This window comes from Canis lupus, chromosome 18 (genome assembly GCF_011100685.1).
Source record: "Canis lupus familiaris isolate Mischka breed German Shepherd chromosome 18, alternate assembly UU_Cfam_GSD_1.0, whole genome shotgun sequence".
Taxonomy (NCBI): Eukaryota; Metazoa; Chordata; class Mammalia; order Carnivora; family Canidae; genus Canis; species Canis lupus.
Genome location: NC_049239.1, coordinates 14478488 through 14492367, shown reverse-complemented (window position 1 = coordinate 14492367; position 13880 = coordinate 14478488). Strand labels below are relative to the sequence as shown.

The 13880-nt window shown below is 35.3% G+C and overlaps 1 protein-coding gene across 1 annotated transcript in view; it reads right to left on the bottom strand.

Annotated features, from left to right (window-relative positions):
* Positions 1 to 13880, bottom strand: part of NAMPT (nicotinamide phosphoribosyltransferase) — a 44754-nt gene that overhangs the window by 7671 nt on the left and 23203 nt on the right. The window contains exons 4-8 of the mRNA XM_038562718.1: positions 11847 to 11975; positions 9003 to 9161; positions 8310 to 8446; positions 3007 to 3232; positions 688 to 807 (exon numbers count right to left, since the gene is read on the bottom strand). Coding sequence (XP_038418646.1) covers positions 688 to 807; positions 3007 to 3232; positions 8310 to 8446; positions 9003 to 9161; positions 11847 to 11975 — 771 coding nt within the window. The remainder of the gene's footprint in view (positions 1 to 687; positions 808 to 3006; positions 3233 to 8309; positions 8447 to 9002; positions 9162 to 11846; positions 11976 to 13880) is intronic.

Sequence of the window (13880 nt, the reverse complement as noted above, 5' to 3'; positions counted from 1 at the left end):
TTAAGATTCTACAACACTGTTTGGCTACATCTAACAAGTGATGACAGTCAACACTTAAATTAGAAGATGTGACAAACCATTCTACGGTTTTCAAGAAAGCACATATTAACACCATCCGGGTTCCTTAATTCCATTCCAATAAAACACACCTATTTAAGCAGTGTCAAGACTTTTTGTTTTACATACAAGGAGGTGATCCTTGACTGGCACTTTCTTGTTTCCCAGTGACATTTCTTTAGACTCCACATAAGGGGTGCCCAGAGAAAGTAGTATGTGTGGTTTGGCTGATATGTCTAGACTTGTATTTTCTCTTTCTTTTCTCTAGCTTACTTTATTCTAGGAATGTAGTGTGTAACACAGAACAGACAAATATGTGTTGATCGACTGTTTGTTATTGGTAAGGCTTCCGGCCAATAGCAGGCTCTTAGGAGTTAAGTTTTGGGGGAGTGCAGAATTATATATGACTTCTGAGTGCTGGGTGGAGGAGGTGTCGGCGCCCCTAACCCCTGCATTATTTAAGGGTCAACTGTGTTTATAAATTTTAAGCAATTAACAGAAACTATATTTACTATCATAAACATTTATTATAAGAATCATAACTATTTAAATTATTAATGTGCTATTTATAAACTGATAAGGAGCTTAAGTTAAGGATTGCTTTATTGAACTTTAATAGAAAACACATACCTCTTGTAAGGTATTAATATCTACTCCATCCCCTTGAATAACTCTAAGATAAGGTGGCAGCAACTTGTAGCCCTTTGAGTTCTCAGTAATAGGGAACTTCTTACCCAAAATATCCAAAACCTGTAAGGGAAAATAAACACCCAACACAAAATAACTAAAATTGGGGGGAAAAAATGTAAAAGCTTTCCACAGTTAAAAAAACGACTTTGCTTTGATAGACAATCTTGAGAATATAAAAATTCATCAGATCACTAAGAAAGCTCTATAACACTATGTACAAGCCTTCTAAAACTTAAGTCTCAATTCTTTGATTATATTAGAAATAGGCATGTTATTTTTCTATGTCAATTTATACCATAAAGTCGCTTAAAATACAAGTTTTTTCCTTCCTATCTTTCAAATTATACAGATTAAAGAATAAAACCTTTAACGTTAGGAAATTAAAACAAATATAAGTGAGCAGAGTGGCACAGCAGAAGTATGCTGGCCCCCTAGCCCAGAGGTGAATGAATGAAAAACAGTAAATATCCTATTTCCAGTAGGTATATAAAAACGTTATTTGACAAACCTATAATTATGATTTGGATCTATTCTGTCTATGCCCAACAGTTTGTTTTGCTTATTTTTTTTAGGTTTGAGAGAATGAGAGCATGAGTGGGAGGGACAGAGGGAGAGGGAGAGAGTATCTCAAGCAGACTCTGCTGAGTGTGGAGCCTGATGCAGCCTGATCCCATGACCCTGAGATCATGACCTGAGCTGAAATCAACAAGAGTCAGAGGCTTAACCAACTGTGCCACACCCACGCTTATTTGTTTGGCTTATTTTGTCTGATAGTACCCAAATAGGAGTCCATCTGAATTATAAACCTCAAAGAAATTATGATATGCAAAGCTGGAAATGAAGCAAGGTTCTCTTAAGTTCTCATTTATTTTATTTTTTAAAGATTTTATTTATTTATTCATGAGAGACAGAGGCAGAGACACAGGTAGAGAGAGAAGCAGGCTCCATGCAGGGAATCCGACGTGAGACTCGATCCCAGGACTCCTGGATCATGCCCTGAGCTGAAGGCAGGCACTAAACCGCTGAGCTACCCGGGCTGCCCTGAAGTTCTCATTTACAGGTGATACCCATTTTTTTAAAAAGACAAATGACATATTATGCAAATCATCCCACTCATTCATTGACTACTAAGATTTAGAACAGCTGAACTTCCTGAACAGTGATCTAAAATTTCTCAGAAAGCTTGGTCAGAGATACAAAAAGACCTACCAGACATAGATTTCTCTCCAATAACTCCCTTTTCCTAAATAAAGATTTTACCAATGAGAAAATTCCATATTGATGACTTGGTTTATTCTTAACTAGACCAACTGATATTCTCAACTAGATCAATACATTTTTATCAGGTAACAGGGAAAACATGAAACCTGTTAAGTTTGCTAAAATCAAGTTTGTTAATATTTCAGGCTAAGATCTTCAAAATGGCCTATTAATGAATATGATAGGAAAGACTTCTTGGTTCTATATCCCCCTTTTTCAAGGGTTAAGTAATTTACCATCTAATCATTAGCTGGGAAAGTGTGGTAAAGTGGAAAGGCAATAGAAAGATGTATGCTAAATACTTGGCATATTTTACGTGTTGTGTGACCTTCAAGTTATTTGAACCTCTCAAATAACTGTTGTTTTGTCTATAAAAAAGAGCTAGTAATATTTATCATAAGGTCTTCAAAGAGATTAATTAAATGACATAGCTTTAAGTAAAGCACCTAACACAGTATTTTTCCAGTAGTAGGCATCAAATAACCTGCTCTCACTAATGCTTTTTGAAGAAGGCAAACCAAGTACTGAACATTAAAAAGAAAATTTAAAAAGGGCAACAATGCTGCATTGAGGATCAACAGTATCTCCAAAGAGTTACTACCTGTAAAGTATTTTCTAATTCTTTTTATTCTTTTACTCACCTTGCACATATTTCTTCTTCAAAGATATAGCAAAGACTTGTGGTAAAGAAAAACAAACCACAAACTTGGTAACCAAATCACAGGATTAATATTATTAACTAATTTTCAAGGCAAGTAGAAAGTTATCTGTTCAACATTAATACTTATTTGACAATATGTAAATAACACAGAACTGTGGGTATCCTGTTACTAATGTGTGGCCTTGGACGAACTTATTACTCTCTCTAGGCTGCAATTCTAAAATTAGAAGACTGGTCCAGATAGTTCTGAAATGGCATGTGCACAAATGAAATTAAAATAGTACTGATATAGCTCATCTACAGGCATTTTAATAATCAAGTTATGTATTAAAATTTACCTTTAATACAGTGTCCAGAGGATTTCCAGAATCAGGTCTGATTATTAGTGGTGCCTCTGTAGTTCTTGACAATATTAAATGTCTTAGATCTTCTCCCCATATTTTTTCACACGCGTTGTAAATGTCATAGCTATCGCTGACCACAGATACAGGCACTGATGAAAACTGTGTTACTATATGTTCAAAAGCGTCTTTTTCACGGTCTTTCCCCCAGGCTGTTATGGTACTAGGAAACAAAGTGAAAACAGAGTTTTACTTAGGCAGACACATTATCTATCTATTCCTGAATCATATCTCATGTACTATACTTACACCATCAACACCACAAAGGTGGTGAGTGATTTAGTTTAATGAATACACACTGTAACGTTCATTGACTATTAGGGCCACGCCACCCCTAGGCTGATGTTTAAGACTGTAAGAAATCTTATTCCTGTCCCATAGTTATTTTAACTCTTAAAGTCATAGCCACCCAACGTTTTTGGTATTCCTGAACCTACTCATTTAAAATCAGTTCACTAGGGATTCCTGGCTGGCTCAGCTGGTAGAGCACGTGACTCCTGATCTCAGGGTTGAGTTCAAGCCCCATGTTGTGTGTAGAATTTACTTAAAAAAAACCAAGTCAAATCAAATCAGTTAACTGAAAAAAGCACTCTGTAGATTATGCCAAGATGTCAGAAAGAATGACCACATATTCCTATTATTTTGCTAGGCAATGTAAGCACTTGGCTCCCTTCTGTAACTTTTCAAAACCAAATACCAATAATAGCAGGGACATAGATTTGTCTTTTTTAACTTTAAAAATCTTATCCTTAAAGGCAATTATTTGGGCAATTATTTGTACTGTACCATAAACACATATAGTCAACCAATAACCCTTTACTGGTTATATCTTCATATGGCCAATAACAGGCAGCCATTTATTTCATCTAGAGTATCCACTACTAATTAATATATGCCCAGGGAATGTAAGAATTTGAATACTTAGTTTGGGCAAAACATAATTAAGATGGGAAGTAAAATACAAGGGTTTCTACTAGGCAAAACTGTTAGAGTGATTTTATCTCAAAACTGAAGAGTCCTACATACTAATTTATGTTTGAAACTGTCATTTCAACATGGGTTTTTTGTTGTTGTTGTTGTTTTACCCTCCAAAGGACTGGAATAAAGTATTTATGCTGTCAGTGATATGCCAGTGCTAAAAAAGCATGTACACTTCAAGGTTATAAAGACTTAGCTACCCAGAGACTACTTTTGTCTGAAATGGAGAGACAGGATGTCTATTCACGTAAATCTCATTTTACAGTGAACACTCTCCTTGATAAATACAGAGGAAATCAACTCCCTACCTCATGCCAGCATCTGCAGGCTAAAGGTGCAATCAAACATGGATGAAGAGAAACCCCTTTTTCACATCACAAACTACTACTGTCCTCTTTATAAGGATGGAGAGAATTAGCTCAAAGAATACAAACACTGGAGAGCTGTGCAATGAGAATAAACTCTTACAGGTAGGGCTGGTGGGCTATGGCGATATTTTCCCAGTGCTGTTACCAGTACTGCCCCCAAACTCTGCTCTTAGTATCACGTAGCACACTTCGTTGCTCATTTTTAGTCTTTCATCTTGCTTTCTCTCTGGCACCTGAACTTTCCTGAAGCTTTCTTTCCCATGACTTCAGTGACCTCTCCCCCGTATTTATTTAATTATTTTTCTATTTCTGGTGGTTCCTCTGCAGTCTTCCTCCTTCGATCTAACCACAGGCTCTGACCGGGCAGTGTGCTTTCCTCTATCCACCTCCCTGTGTGAAAAACACTCAAAGCTTTTTAAAAAATCCTCTTGTGGTAAGGGTTTCCAAAATATTTACCTTAGTCCAGGTTTTTCTTCTGGACTCCTGATCCACTTGTTAGGTAGGAAGAGGATTATCTTTATTACGTCATCATCATGGAGACATTTCCTATAGCACCCTCTACATAATCCAGTTGTGACACCTATTCTTCTGATAGGTGTTTGGTATATGGAGCTCATATGTGTTCAGTGAATTCTACTAATACTATTATTCCAATTTCCAAGCATCAAATCAAATTGATAATTTTCCAAAGTTTGAGGGACAGGTTATATAGTAGCATGTTTTTCCTCCTTGATGTTCTATTGACTTATTTTTGCTTTACTTACATAGTTTAACATGGCAGTTTTGCATAAGCTCAAAAAAGTAAGCATTTTCTTACCCACATGATGTACAATTTTAAATTGGGTTCCACATTAAATAATACTCTAATGCTTCTCTTACACTTTTTGGTCAGCCAAACTCTCCCCACATCTTTGGGTTCAGTGGGGTTTTTAAAGATATGTTATCACTGGCTATAAGAAAGTGTGGCATGGCTTTGCACAATCTCAGAATAAATAAATCAGGAATATGAAAATCATTATAGGAACAGAGCAAATAAGAATTTGAGTATGTAAACTGATAGTACATTGGGAAGAAAACAGAAGTCCTGTTAAAAGATAATAGCATATTTTAAGTCCAGATTCCTATATTCCTTAAGAAAATATAACAATAATGGCAATGCTCTTAATTTTAGAGTTCTCTTGTTTTGGAGTTATTTTAAAAAATTTTTTTTAAAGATTTTCTTTATTCATGAAAGACACACAGAGAGAGGCAGAGACACAGGCAGAGACAGAAGCAGGCTCCATGCAGGGAGCCAGATGTAAGACTTGATCCCGGGACTCTGGGATAACGCCCTGAGCCGAAGGCAGGTGCTCAACCACTAAGCGACCCAGGCGTCCCTATTTTGAAGTTATTTTAGATGTTAGCTCATTTATCCATAATGATCTTCTGATGTTAGAGATCTAGAATTTTAGCTCCTCCTTTTGTTTGGTTGGATGGAGGAACTGAGGAAGTGAAAGATAAGCGACTTGCCCAAGGCCACCTAGAGTGTCAACTGTAAGGTTTACTGGGTCACTCAGATTTCCAAGCTTTCAGTCTAAAACTCCTTCTACTATACTACGCTATTATTTAAAAGCTTTTTCTATTTAAGAACATCTGAAATATTCTTCTATATTAAGGAGTCAAACTTACAAATGTAGCAAATATTATGAGACTTTAAAATGGATTTTATGCTTTTAACATGAAAACCTTAAGGAAGATACATCCTTATTCTCAGATTTCTAGAATCATACCTGTTATGTTACTACTGTGAAAATAAAACCATCAGTGAAAAGTCTAATATATGGATAGTACTTAAGTTTTTTTTTTTTTTTTTTTTTTTTTAAGATTTATTTATTTGAGAGAGAGAGAGCATGACTGGGGGCAGGAGCAGAGAGAGGGACAAGCAGACTCTATGCTGAGCCCAGAACCTGACACGGCTTGATCCCAGGACCCCGAGATCATAACCTGAGCCAAAATGAAGAGCCAGCTGCTCAACAGACTGAGCCACCCAGGCACCCCTAGATACTAAAGCTTTTAGAAGATGTGCATACATCTAAGTCCAAAATAGGAATACTATAATCATAGAACCTATATCTATTGATGACATTCCTGTGTTCCCACTTTGAGGAGTCCTGACTGAGAATATTCAACAAAGCCCTACTGATACAGCAATGCCCGGGAATGTTTGCAGAATCTACCCTCTATCAACCCCAATCTAAATCATCAAATTCTAGCAATTTTTTTTTTTTTCAGATTTTTTAATTTGACAGTGAACACAAGCAGTTGGAGTGGCAGGCAAAGGGAGAGGGAGAAACAGGTTCCTTGCCTAGCAGGGAGCCTGATGTAGAACTCAATCCCAGGACCCTGGGATCATGACCTGAGTCAAAGGCAGACGCTTAACCAGCTGAGCCCCAGGTGAACCGAGTTCTAGCAATTTCATCTCCCAAGCCACTGCTCATGTTTAGCCACTTTTTTCCATTCACAGCCCCTTGGTTCTATACCTTGTCATCTCTCCAAACTGTTGCAACAGCTTCCTATTCAGCCTCCTAACTTCTTTTTCTGTCAATTCATAGGATATCCTGCTATAAAAACAATCTTCCTAAAATATTTCTCTGACGACAAAGCTGCTTAGGCTCAGAACTTCAATGCTCACTTCCATTTGAAAAATGGAATTAACCTAGCAAGAGGTGCACACAGTTCACATTCAACATCAAATGAATTTGAGGTCCTTTACTAACCTGTCTTTTGAGTCCACCCTATGTTCCCAACAAAATGTCTATTATGTTTCAGCCCATATTCCCTAAACACATTCACTTTCCTCCTTCACTCTTGCTCTTTCAGACAATGCTTGATGTGTGGTAGGCATGCAATAAAGATTTACTCAGAGAATGATTGATCTCTCATGTCTAGCATTAAATTTTACCATTCCTTCAAGAAGTGAAGATTTCACATACCGTCTCTACAAAACCGTTCTTGATCCTTCCAGTGAGATAACATCTTTTCTTTCCTTCCCTTGCACCACTAGAGCACTTTAACCTCTTTAAAAGTACTTATCAACAGAGCAGAACGTTGCTAGTATTTTATTTTTATACTGAAAATAGGGTCAATTTTTTAATCTTTCTGTCCCTTATAGCACCAGTAGATTGCCTTGGATAAAAGCTCAGCTTTATTCTAAAACTACACTACTGGTTTTAGTACTCTACGATATCCAAGTATGAGTAGAACCTAATAACTTCCCCAAACTGATTACAGTAAATAATTTTTGTTATTAAGAACAAAAGATTAGGTTTAGCATACATTGTAAAAACTCCACTGCTTTACAATAAAGTTAACTCTAGGAGCAGAGCAGCTGCATTCTAGGTTATAACTGCTTTGTAGTTTAACTTGAGATGGTTTAGCAATATCAGATAAGGAAGCATAAAGGGAATTAGAACTCTTCCTTTCATCAAAGGGCCTTACTTGCTTTTCTACAGTTGAGGGTACTGGGTCCAGGTGACAACTTGGTCATGTAGAAAGGAAAAGAGAAAGTGACCAAGTTTTATAGGGATGCTCCTAGATTTAACAAATAAAATATATCTGCATATGGTAACAGAGCAGTTGAAAAAGTCATTAAAATAAGACTTACATGGCAATAGAAGAGTTGAAAGAAAGCTCTTAAATTGTTTTTATTTGGATGGTTCAAAGGTCTCTACCTCCCTGATACTAATCCTTATACCTAGTATAAACACTGAATTTGTATTGCTTAAATTCATGAAGATTTACTGTAGTTCCTGGCTTGTAATTAAGCAAAACATCATGGAATTACCAATACAAGAGTAAAAAAAGTCATCTTAGAAAACAAATGTTTAGATAATAGGATGAAAAGAGAAGTGTTACCTGTGTTCTGCTGCTGGAACAGAATAGCCTGGAACAGGATCTTTCGTTCCATAGTATTTTTTAACAAAAGCAATTCCTGCTACTGTATCTGTTCCTTTGAAGTTAACCAAATGAGCAGACGCTCCGATGCCAGCAGTCTGGAAAATCAACCACAAATCAAAATCCAAAAAAAGAAAAAGCCTGTACTTAGAGGTATAAAGCATCTCTCAATCTCTCAAAGGGATTATTGTCTTCAGCTATTCTTAGATATTTAACTATTATTAGAGATAACAGTTCCTATAACAGAGACCCAGTTTTTCCTAAATATTTAAGGGGTCAACTGTTACCTCCTCAAAGAGACTTTTAGTGACTACCCCCTCATTTCCCACTAGCCTCTTTTCCCTTACTCTGCCCTGTGCTTTTCTGTAGCACATTGGCACCTGGTATATTTATAAGACATAACATTATCTGCCCATCCATCCATCTAATGTATAAAGGATACAGACATTTGTTGAAAACTTTATTCCATGTACTCTGAACAGAGGCTAACACATTCTAGGTACTTAAATATATATTTATTGACTGAATGTCTGAATTTCAAAATGTAGCCTACTCAGAAACAAGATCAGTATCAATAATTTCCCTCAAATTTATAATGGCAATCTAACCAACAAACCACTCTCCACTAAATGGAAGTTCATTTCAGTTTCTTACCTCTTGGGAAGAAACTCCTCTGTAGCCAAAATCATGTAACTTGTATTCCAGGCCATCCAAATTACCAGATGTCTCCAACAAATATTTGGCCAATATTTTCTTTTGCTCTCTAGAATTTGTGGCTACTGTGATTGGATACCAGGACTGAACAAGAATAGTCTGTAGTGACAAAATTAATCACAAATATTAAAACATAAAATACTAACTTCTTTCTGAGGAGAATCCCTGCTTCCTTTGGTAGTAGGTCCTGGACCCCATACTACCAGGAATACCAGTTAGACATTTTGAACTGTATAGCAGGATGCCTTGGCTCAGGTCATGATCCCGGGGTCCTGAGACAGAGTCCTGCATTGGGCTTCCTGCAGGAAGCCTGCTTCTCTCTATGTCTCTGCCTCTGTGTCTCTCATGAATAAGTGAAATCTTAAAACAAAACAAAACAAAAAAACAAAAAGGGAAAACTACCTGGAACATTTCTGCATATGCTGTAAAACTGTGAGTCACGGTCCATTTTATAATTCTTTTTAACAGCAAAAAGGTTTGGTTTTGCTTTTGGGAAGAGATGGTTATGTTTAGTCCAATGTGTTCATTCCTCAGCCCCATTGTAAATGTGAGACATCTTTGCAGAACCCTTCGGCGCTTCTAAACATGTTTTGAAATTTGATTTGAGAACTTAAGGTTTCTTCTAGCACCAATACTGATATTGATAAAGCAATTCAATAATTTTAGTGTTTTTTAAAATTCAGGGTATGGTGAATAACAGTCAAAGAATATTAGTGGTAACTCTAAACATACATTGGGAAAGGTCATTGGAAGGAATACTACCTTAGTGCTATTTAAAATGTTTTAAATCAAGAACTGCCTGAAGAACATCTCTAAATTTGTAAGTAACGAGTTTGTTGGATTTGGTAACAGATCTCATTTACAAGGTGGTAAACTTGGGTTGGGGATGGAGAAGATTAAGATAAGATAAGCCTCCTCTTACCCTTGCAACAGAAACCCACAAAGGATGCAAAGTTACTATGAAGTCTCTTCTGGATACTTGGTATTTAGAGTAAATAGTTTTTTATGAAACATAGGATCTATCAGAAGCTATAATAGGGATGTGTCAGACCATAAAACCACTGTGGCTTAGATAAAAATAGCTACCAAGGACTGAAATTATATAAGATAATATATATTAACAGAATAGAAAGTAAATTTGATAGAAGTTCTATTTCAGGTTCTAAGCAAATAAAAACAAGGAACTATGTACTTTTTTCCCTTCAAAAGCTAACAGTCTCATGTTGGATTTTACACTTAATCATTTTAAAATTAAAAAGGTATTTGTTAACAAACTACTGCTCTAAGATGTTTATATACAACATTTATAACTTTCTGGTTTTTAAGTGAAATACACCAAAATAATAATGATTATTAAAATAGAGTTTTTGTTGTTATTGTTTTTAAAGGCTAGATTTTTTGTTTTTACTTTCTGAAGAAGATAAAAACATACATGAAACAAGATAAGCTGGGAATTAGTTCTCTATGTTCATATATACCTGCTTTATGGAAGTTCAATTAGACACAAGGGACAGTACTTACCGACTAAACCCTCAAACAGAAAATAAGGGGAAAAAAGGGAAAAAAGTTACCCATAGATGATGATTTTCAAAACAAGATTTATCTGTTTGGGATCTTTTGGCATTGAACATAAAAGGATAGATGGGTAACTCTTTCTCTTGTGTTTTTATGATACCATCCTCTTAATACCTAGCATTTCCCAGTACAAATACTGTAACAACTATACACAAACTAATAATGTTTTCTTTTACTTTGAGTTCATAGTTAATTCAAAGTTTTAAGACATAGTAGTAAACTATTTAAAGTCTTTATTTTCATTAATTGTACATTTTTTTCTGGACCTATCAGTCTTCTGTAAGTTGATGTCCCATAGTCTTAAAATAAGCAAGCTTTGAATTTTCTGTCAACTTAGAAAATGTATTTTCAAACATAATCTTGGACCTCTTCATTCTTCTAAATTTTCCAGTCCTTATAAACAAAATCAATTGTATGATTTTACAATATGACAACAAATTAGTTTAATCAATTAACTGTTAAGATAAAGAATTATTTCTAGGCACTGCGTAAACACCTCTTAGATAGTAAGGTGGTATTTCTATAATCACTTTCTAGGGTATTTCCTCTAGTAGAGAAAAATCTAAAGCTATTGAGAAGCTAAGTAGATTATTAATATCAAAACTATGAGCATGTGAAAACAGGACTGCTTACGTAGAGATGAAAGAAAAACAAAGAGACTTGCGGTATAAACTCAGTCTCTTAATGTATCCTCCTCCTTTTTGGGCTCAGATATTAAACGAAATAATCAGCAAGTCTTGAGAGTGTTTAGATGAGAAATATCAGGTGGTAAAGCATAGGCTCTAAACTGATTAGATAATTAAGAAAGCTGTTATTAAAAATCTGAACAAAATTGCTTTATTATAATTAGAACAGAACATCTACAATATACCTTAAGTTACTAGAAATAAACCTATGCTATTTTTCTTAGTTTTCTCTATGATCATATACATTTAGGACTGCAACGAGCAAGACGGAAGCCAACTGACTTTTAACAATAATAGTTCTTAACAATTTCACTTAAAGTCTCAGAACATTAGACTTCACTGGAAGGAACCTTAAAGATTATTTAATCCAACTGTCATTTTATAAAGGAGAAAACTGAGGCCTGGAAGGGTTTAGTAAATTATAGGAGATTACACAGGTTTATTAGTAAAATTTTAAAACTAGAATCCCAGTTGAATGCTTTTCATATCTTTAATTGATGTTATATAATTAAAATAAATTCACCTCAATCCAATTTGTAAGCCAGTAACACTCTGGATCTGTGTTTTCCACAGTGAAGAGAACATTTCCTCGGGGAATGACATAGCCCTCAGGAACAGCTTTTATTTCTATTGGAAGGTGCCCATCATATTTCTGGTAACAGACAATAATGAATTTATTAATTCAACAGATGATATGTACTTACCTGTTTTAATAAGGTTCTTTACATCTTACAGAGCTAAACTTACTGTCATAGATACTGCAATTGTACATGTTACTATACTACTAGTAATGTAGTCAGAATATCCTTATTCTCTTAAAATAAAATTGGCTAAAAAGATTAATAGTTTAGGCATTGATATTAATCTTTAAATTCTATGTTATTAAAGTACTTCTAAGAACATTTCTCACTAGAAGATAATGTCAAACTCATCAAAAGTTTTTCCCATTCTTTCAAAAAAAGTTTATTCCAACATATTCCAAAAATATTCCAAGAACACCATCTTTCTTCTAAGTAGCCATTTCCATAAAAGAAAAGCTAAAGGCTAGAAGACAAAATAAGGGACTGCTATTAGCAACATAAAATAATGACACAAACAAAAAAGAAATGAGAGAGCACCTGGGTGGCTTGGTCAGTTAAACACCTGCCTTCCTCTCAGGTCATGATCTCAGGGTCCTGGGATCAAGCCCCACATCTTCAGGCTCCCTGCTCAGTGGGGAGCCTGCTTCTCCCTCTCCTCCCTGCTTGTGGTCTCTCTTGCTATTTCTGTCACTATCTTTGTCTCTCTCAACTAAATAAAATCTTTTTTTTTTTTTAAAAAAAAAAAAGGGAAAAGAGAGAGATCCCTGCCAGTAGAAGAACCTTAAATAGGTTTTCTCTTCATCCTGGTAGCAGACTGGAAACCAATTTAGTAGCAGACAGGACAACCATTAAGTGTACTTTCTAAAACTTTGGCAATCAATATTGGAGTTAACAATTCTCTCCAAACCTAGGCTGAAACATATTTGCTAGAGAACATTATTATCAGGTACTTAATTATGCCTCCCTTCTTTTAAAGGTAAAAGCTGTAGCTATATTTTGGCTAGGAAGGCAAATTATTTCAGAAATCCTAATAGTTTTTATGGGATTTGAGGTAGGTACTAGGTAAAAGAAAAATCTGTTTAATGAGAAGCACTGGAAGGCCTCAAGATATAGCAGAAATACTGTCTTAGAAAAACTAGCATGGACTCAAGAACACTGACTTGGATTCTGGGCAAGTCATTTAAACATTTCTAGGTCTCAGACTCTAATCTTAAAACAGGGTTAGAGAAGACTAGATCAGATCCCTAAGATTCTCTGAAAATCAAAAGATTTATCACCCTGGCTACCGGGAATTATATTAATAAGCTCAACACTGAACTTATCTATTACCGTTCTCTTCTCAATAAGCCAAATGGGGTAAGTGCAGGAGTTAGTCAGCAGATTTTACTGACCTTACTTAAGATATATGGCAAGTACAGCACAGAGTGCTTACCTGACTTCTTCAAAGACCAATAAGTAAAAAAATAATAAACCTCAGTATTACGATATAGTCCTGAAAGTTAAAGTATTTCTAATTATTTTGTGTTTGATAGTCTACGATAGAAAAGACATTTGTTTTTATAACATAAAATTAACAGTTTACATACATGGCAAGATGCCAAAAGATCCCATTCCCACGCTATCTTTGTAGTAAAGGCCACCACCAGAGGACATTCACCCTCTTATTACTCAATTCCCAGGTATTTGGATGCTCAAAAGTTTAAGTAATTGATCCAAACATACTAGGTTATGACAGAGTATGACAAAGAATAAAAACTGACTTTATGGATCAACATAGAACCATTCCAATTATTCAGTCGGGGAAATGTCCTAGAATTACTAGATAGTGTTAGACTTCCTGCATCGATTCCCTTAAATAATCTATAGCCAAGAAAATAGACTTAAATTTCAAAACTGCCAAATAACCATGCCCTTTCTTCATTATATAGTGTATTTTCAATGAAAAGATTAAATCACCTTATTGAAAAATGCTACTG